Source organism: Leptodactylus fuscus, chromosome 1 (assembly GCF_031893055.1).
Source record: "Leptodactylus fuscus isolate aLepFus1 chromosome 1, aLepFus1.hap2, whole genome shotgun sequence".
Classification (NCBI taxonomy): Eukaryota; Metazoa; Chordata; class Amphibia; order Anura; family Leptodactylidae; genus Leptodactylus; species Leptodactylus fuscus.
The window spans coordinates 369,131,414-369,137,619 of record NC_134265.1 but is presented as its reverse complement, the minus strand read 5'-3'; the positions used below and the strand labels follow the sequence as shown (position 1 = coordinate 369,137,619).

Here is a 6,206-nt window from a genome sequence, read left to right as displayed (position 1 = left end):
CAGTCGGCCTCTCCTCTCCTAACATGGCTGATAACAGATAGTAATAGATTGTATTCCCCTGTCCTACAGTCGCCCTCTCCTCTCCTGACATGGCTGATAACAGATAGTAATAGATTGTAGTCACACTGTTTCTGACTGTACATTTCCATATCTATAGAGAGCTGCACATACTATACTTGACCACCGGAGGGCGCACCGATCTCACAGCTCAGATCTCTTCTTTCCTCATCTGCACTATCTCTCTCTTTCCGCTAGGTGGCGCTGTTTCTCTGATCCTCCGGGTTTATCGCTGTGGGACTACAGTTCCCATGATGCAATGTGACATAGACAGGAAGTGACGTACAATGAGTTTGTATAAGTCATGTGATCAGGCCTCCCTTGTTATGGCTGCAGTGTGGAGCAGAGGTGAGTGTGTGCCAGTGATGTGCGGTACCGCAGCCGTCTTCTCGTAGTAGGCGTGGACTATATATGACGTCATGTGCCTCATTATAGTGACGTCATGCTCTCACTAACGTCTCCTCTCTTCCTTGCAGCTTGATGTGTGAGTGGAGCAGAGTCAGGCTGAGTATCTGCAGGTAGGAGCTGAGGCCTGGTATTATGTTCTGTGCTGTTTCCGGGGTTCTCCCCTCAGGCTGACTCTCTGTTGTGTTATAGCGCCCCCTCATGGTGTACGGCTTCATCCTCCACACGGTGGGCTCCGCCCCTGAGGGCCCCCGGATCCTGTACCATCGCGTCTTCTCCTGCCGTCTGGTGGATGAGCAGCGGCGGACGGAAGAAGCTTATCTGGAGCAGGAGACCGTCAGCAGGAAGGCGCAGGTGGAGGCCGTGGCCAGGTAACGTGTCCTCCGGGGGAGGGGCTGACAACGGCTGGAGGTAGTCAGAGCCTGCAGGGGGCGCACTACTCCCATAATGCCTCATAACATAGCGCTCATTGGCTCCACCTCCTCCCACGGGCTAGTGACCACGGATCTTGATTTAGACACAGGAAGTGCGCGGCTCCGGCCCCAATGATTGGTACCAGTCTGGAGGGATGTCCGTGACGTGCCGCCGCCGTGTCTGCCTCAAGATACGGCAGCAACAAACCGCTAGCGGAAAACCGATGGCTAGTGATCGACATCGGCCGCCATTGTGAGGAGGCGGAGTCCGAGGCAAAATCCATGTGAACTAGCCCTTAGTTGTCACCATTCTCTCCCCGTCCTGTTGTATGTCACTCCCCACCCCCAATGTGTCACCCCTCGTCTCCCCAATGTGTCGCCCCTTATCTCTTTCCTTCTCCCACTCCGCCTCTTGTCTCCGCCTTCTGTCCTGCTGCATCACCCGTGGTCTCTGCTCTCTCTCCTGCTCTGTTGTGCATGGTTTCCACCACCTTCTCCTCCTCTCTCCCGATGCGTCGCCCGCGGTCTCCTCTTTTCTCCTGATGCGTCGGCCGTGGTCTCTGCTCTCTCTCCTGATCTTTTGTGCATGGTTTCCACCACCTTCTCTTTTCGCCTGATGCGTCGCCCGTGGTCTCCTCTTCTCTCCCGATGCGTCACCCGCGGTCTCCTCTTCTTTCCCGATGCGTCGCCCGCAGTCTCCTCTTCTCTCCCGATGCGTCGCCCGCGGTCTCCTCCTCTCTTCTGATGCGTCGCCCGCGGTCTCCTCCTCTCTTCTGATGCGTCGCCCGCGGTCTCCTCCTCTCTCCTGATGCGTCGCCCGCGGTCTCCTCCTCTCTCCCGATGCGTCACCCGTGGTCTCCTCTTCTCTCCTGATGCGTCACCCGCGGTCTCCTCCTCTCTCCCGATGCGTCACCCGCGGTCTCCTCTTCTTTCCCGATGCGTCGCCCGCAGTCTCCTCTTCTCTCCCGATGCGTCGCCCGCGGTCTCCTCCTCTCTTCTGATGCGTCGCCCGCGGTCTCCTCCTCTCTCCCGATGCGTCACCCGCGGTCTCCTCTTCTCTCCCGATGCGTCGCCCGCGGTCTCCTCTTCTTTCCCGATGCGTCGCCCGCGGTCTCCTCTTCTCTCCCGATGCGTCGCCCGCGGTCTCCTCCTCTCTTCTGATGCGTCGCCCGCGGTCTCCTCCTCTCTCCCGATGCGTCACCCGTGGTCTCCTCTTCTCTCCTGATGCGTCACCCGCGGTCTCCTCCTCTCTCCTGATGCGTCGCCCGCGGTCTCCTCTTCTCTCCTGATGCGTCACCCGTGGTCTCCTCTTCTCTCCTGATGCGTCACCCGCGGTCTCCTCTCTCTTGATGCGTCGCCCGTGGTCTCCTCTTCTCTCCTGATGCGTCACCCGTGGTCTCCTCTTCTCTCCTGATGTGTCGCCCGTGGTCTCCTCCTCTCTCTTGATGCGTCGCCCGCGGTCTCCTCTCTCTTGATGCGTCGCCCGTGGTCTCCTCCTCTCTTCTGATGCGTCGCCCGCAGTCTCCTCTTCTCTCCTGATGCGTCACCCGTGGTCTCCTCTCTCTTGATGCGTCGCCTGTGGTCTCCTCTTCTCTCCTGATGCGTCACCCGTGGTCTCCTCCTCTCTCCTGATGCGTCACCCGTGGTCTCCTCTTCTCTCCTGATGCGTCACCCGTGGTCTCCTCTTCTCTCCTGATGTGTCGCCCGTGGTCTCCTCCTCTCTCTTGATGCGTCGCCCGTGGTCTCCTCTTCTCTCCTGATGCGTCACCCGTGGTCTCCTCTTCTCTCCTGATGCGTCACCCGCGGTCTCCTCCTCTCTCCCGATGCGTCACCCGCGGTCTCCTCTTCTTTCCCGATGCGTCGCCCGCAGTCTCCTCTTCTCTCCCGATGCGTCGCCCGCGGTCTCCTCCTCTCTTCTGATGCGTCGCCCGCGGTCTCCTCCTCTCTCCCGATGCGTCACCCGCGGTCTCCTCTTCTCTCCCGATGCGTCGCCCGCGGTCTCCTCTTCTTTCCCGATGCGTCGCCCGCGGTCTCCTCTTCTCTCCCGATGCGTCGCCCGCGGTCTCCTCCTCTCTTCTGATGCGTCGCCCGCGGTCTCCTCCTCTCTCCCGATGCGTCACCCGTGGTCTCCTCTTCTCTCCTGATGCGTCACCCGCGGTCTCCTCCTCTCTCCTGATGCGTCGCCCGCGGTCTCCTCTTCTCTCCTGATGCGTCACCCGTGGTCTCCTCTTCTCTCCTGATGCGTCACCCGCGGTCTCCTCTCTCTTGATGCGTCGCCCGTGGTCTCCTCTTCTCTCCTGATGCGTCACCCGTGGTCTCCTCTTCTCTCCTGATGTGTCGCCCGTGGTCTCCTCCTCTCTCTTGATGCGTCGCCCGCGGTCTCCTCTCTCTTGATGCGTCGCCCGTGGTCTCCTCCTCTCTTCTGATGCGTCGCCCGCAGTCTCCTCTTCTCTCCTGATGCGTCACCCGTGGTCTCCTCTCTCTTGATGCGTCGCCTGTGGTCTCCTCTTCTCTCCTGATGCGTCACCCGTGGTCTCCTCCTCTCTCCTGATGCGTCACCCGTGGTCTCCTCTTCTCTCCTGATGCGTCACCCGTGGTCTCCTCTTCTCTCCTGATGTGTCGCCCGTGGTCTCCTCCTCTCTCTTGATGCGTCGCCCGTGGTCTCCTCTTCTCTCCTGATGCGTCACCCGTGGTCTCCTCTTCTCTCCTGATGCGTCACCCGTGGTCTCCTCCTCTCTTCTGATGCGTCACCCGCGGTCTCCTGTCTCTTGATGCGTCGCCCGTGGTCTCCTCTTCTCTCCTGATGCGTCACCCGTGGTCTCCTCTTCTCTCCTGATGCGTCGCCCGTGGTCTCCTCCTCTCTCCTGATGCGTCGCCCGTGGTCTCCTCCTCTCTCCCGATGCGTCGCCCGCGGTCTCCTCTTCTCTCCTGATGCGTCACCCGTGGTCTCCTCTCTCTTGATGCGTCGCCCGTGGTCTCCTCCTCTCTCTTGATGCGTCGCCCGTGGTCTCCTCCTCTCTCCTGATGCGTCGCCCGTGGTCTCCTCCTCTCTCCTGATGCGTCGCCCGTGGTCTCCTCCTCTCTCCTGATGCGTCGCCCGTGGTCTCCTCTTCCTCCTGATGCGTCGTCCGCGGTCTCCTCTCTCTTGATGCGTCGCCCGCGGTCTCCTCCTCTCTCCTGATGCGTCACCCGTGGTCTCCTCTTCCTCCTGATGCGTCGCCCGCGGTCTCCTCTTCTCTCCTGATGCGTCACCCGTGGTCTCCTCCTCTCTCCTGATGCGTCGCCCGTGGTCTCCTCCTCTCTCCTGATGCGTCACCCGTGGTCTCCTCCTCTCTCCTGATGCGTCGCCCGTGGTCTCCTCCTCTCTCCTGATGCGTCACCCGCGGTCTCTTCTCTCCTGATGTGTCGCCCGTGGTCTCCTCCTCTCTCCTGATGCGTCACCCGCGGTCTCCTCTTCTCTCCCGATGCGTCGCCCGCGGTCTCCTCTTCTTTCCCGATGCGTCGCCCGCGGTCTCCTCTTCTCTCCCGATGCGTCGCCCGCGGTCTCCTCCTCTCTTCTGATGCGTCGCCCGCGGTCTCCTCCTCTCTCCCGATGCGTCACCCGTGGTCTCCTCTTCTCTCCTGATGCGTCACCCGCGGTCTCCTCCTCTCTCCTGATGCGTCGCCCGCGGTCTCCTCTTCTCTCCTGATGCGTCACCCGTGGTCTCCTCTTCTCTCCTGATGCGTCACCCGCGGTCTCCTCTCTCTTGATGCGTCGCCCGTGGTCTCCTCTTCTCTCCTGATGCGTCACCCGTGGTCTCCTCTTCTCTCCTGATGTGTCGCCCGTGGTCTCCTCCTCTCTCTTGATGCGTCGCCCGCGGTCTCCTCTCTCTTGATGCGTCGCCCGTGGTCTCCTCCTCTCTTCTGATGCGTCGCCCGCAGTCTCCTCTTCTCTCCTGATGCGTCACCCGTGGTCTCCTCTCTCTTGATGCGTCGCCTGTGGTCTCCTCTTCTCTCCTGATGCGTCACCCGTGGTCTCCTCCTCTCTCCTGATGCGTCACCCGTGGTCTCCTCTTCTCTCCTGATGCGTCACCCGTGGTCTCCTCTTCTCTCCTGATGTGTCGCCCGTAGTCTCCTCCTCTCTCTTGATGCGTCGCCCGTGGTCTCCTCTTCTCTCCTGATGCGTCACCCGTGGTCTCCTCTTCTCTCCTGATGCGTCACCCGTGGTCTCCTCCTCTCTCCTGATGCGTCACCCGTGGTCTCCTCTCTCTTGATGCGTCGCCCGTGGTCTCCTCCTCTCTCTTGATGCGTCGCCCGTGGTCTCCTCCTCTCTCCTGATGCGTCGCCCGTGGTCTCCTCCTCTCTCCTGATGCGTCGCCCGTGGTCTCCTCCTCTCTCCTGATGCGTCGCCCGTGGTCTCCTCTTCCTCCTGATGCGTCGTCCGCGGTCTCCTCTCTCTTGATGCGTCGCCCGCGGTCTCCTCCTCTCTCCTGATGCGTCACCCGTGGTCTCCTCTTCCTCCTGATGCGTCGCCCGCGGTCTCCTCTTCTCTCCTGATGCGTCACCCGTGGTCTCCTCCTCTCTCCTGATGCGTCGCCCGTGGTCTCCTCCTCTCTCCTGATGCGTCACCCGTGGTCTCCTCCTCTCTCCTGATGCGTCGCCCGTGGTCTCCTCCTCTCTCCTGATGCGTCACCCGCGGTCTCTTCTCTCCTGATGTGTCGCCCGTGGTCTCCTCCTCTCTCCTGATGCGTCGCCCGCGGTCTTCTCTCCACCTGTTGTCTCCGCCTCCTTCCCGATGTGTTGCTCCTCCCATGATGCCTTGCCTGTTGTGCCTGCTCCCTCCATGACGCTTGTCCCGTTCCCTCCTCAGACAGGTGGACTCTCTCTGTCTCCTGAGGCGTCAGGTCTCGGCTCGGCCGCTGGCTGACACGGAGGAGGCGATCACTCTCCATGAGGAGGATGTTGGGGTGCTGGGGTTACCAGTGGGGGAGCCCTTCCCGCAGGAGATGACGGTGGTGTGGCTGGGGGTGCACCACCTGGGCTTCTCCCTGATCTGTGACCTCCAGGACAACCTGTCACTGGCAGAGATGACGCTGAGGATGCTGGTGAAGTACCTGCTGGACACGCTGCGCCTCCTCAGCCTCGGCAGCAGTGCCGTCCTCCGGCCCGACAAGATGGAGATGATCATGGACGCCTTCATGCCACAGGGGGCGCTGCTATTCCTCAGCCACCAGGCTATACAGACAGTGGAGAAGGAGCTGAGTGGTAGCATGACCCTGTGACGAGCGGCGCCCCCTGTCTATAGCAGATAATACAGCCAGCGGAAGGCGTCACCCAGTGTTAGTGTAAATA

At 61.2% G+C, this 6,206-nt stretch overlaps 1 protein-coding gene across 1 annotated transcript; it reads left to right on the top strand.

Moving 5' to 3' along the window:
* Positions 1 to 533: 533 nt before the first annotated feature.
* On the top strand, positions 534 to 6,136 carry LOC142188556 (AP-5 complex subunit sigma-1-like). The gene is made up of 3 exons (XM_075261858.1): positions 534 to 575; positions 655 to 833; positions 5,725 to 6,136. Exons 2-3 carry the CDS (start codon positions 664 to 666, stop codon positions 6,134 to 6,136), a joined length of 582 nt encoding a protein of 193 aa, XP_075117959.1. The 5' UTR covers positions 534 to 575; positions 655 to 663.
* Positions 6,137 to 6,206: the final 70 nt, after the last annotated feature.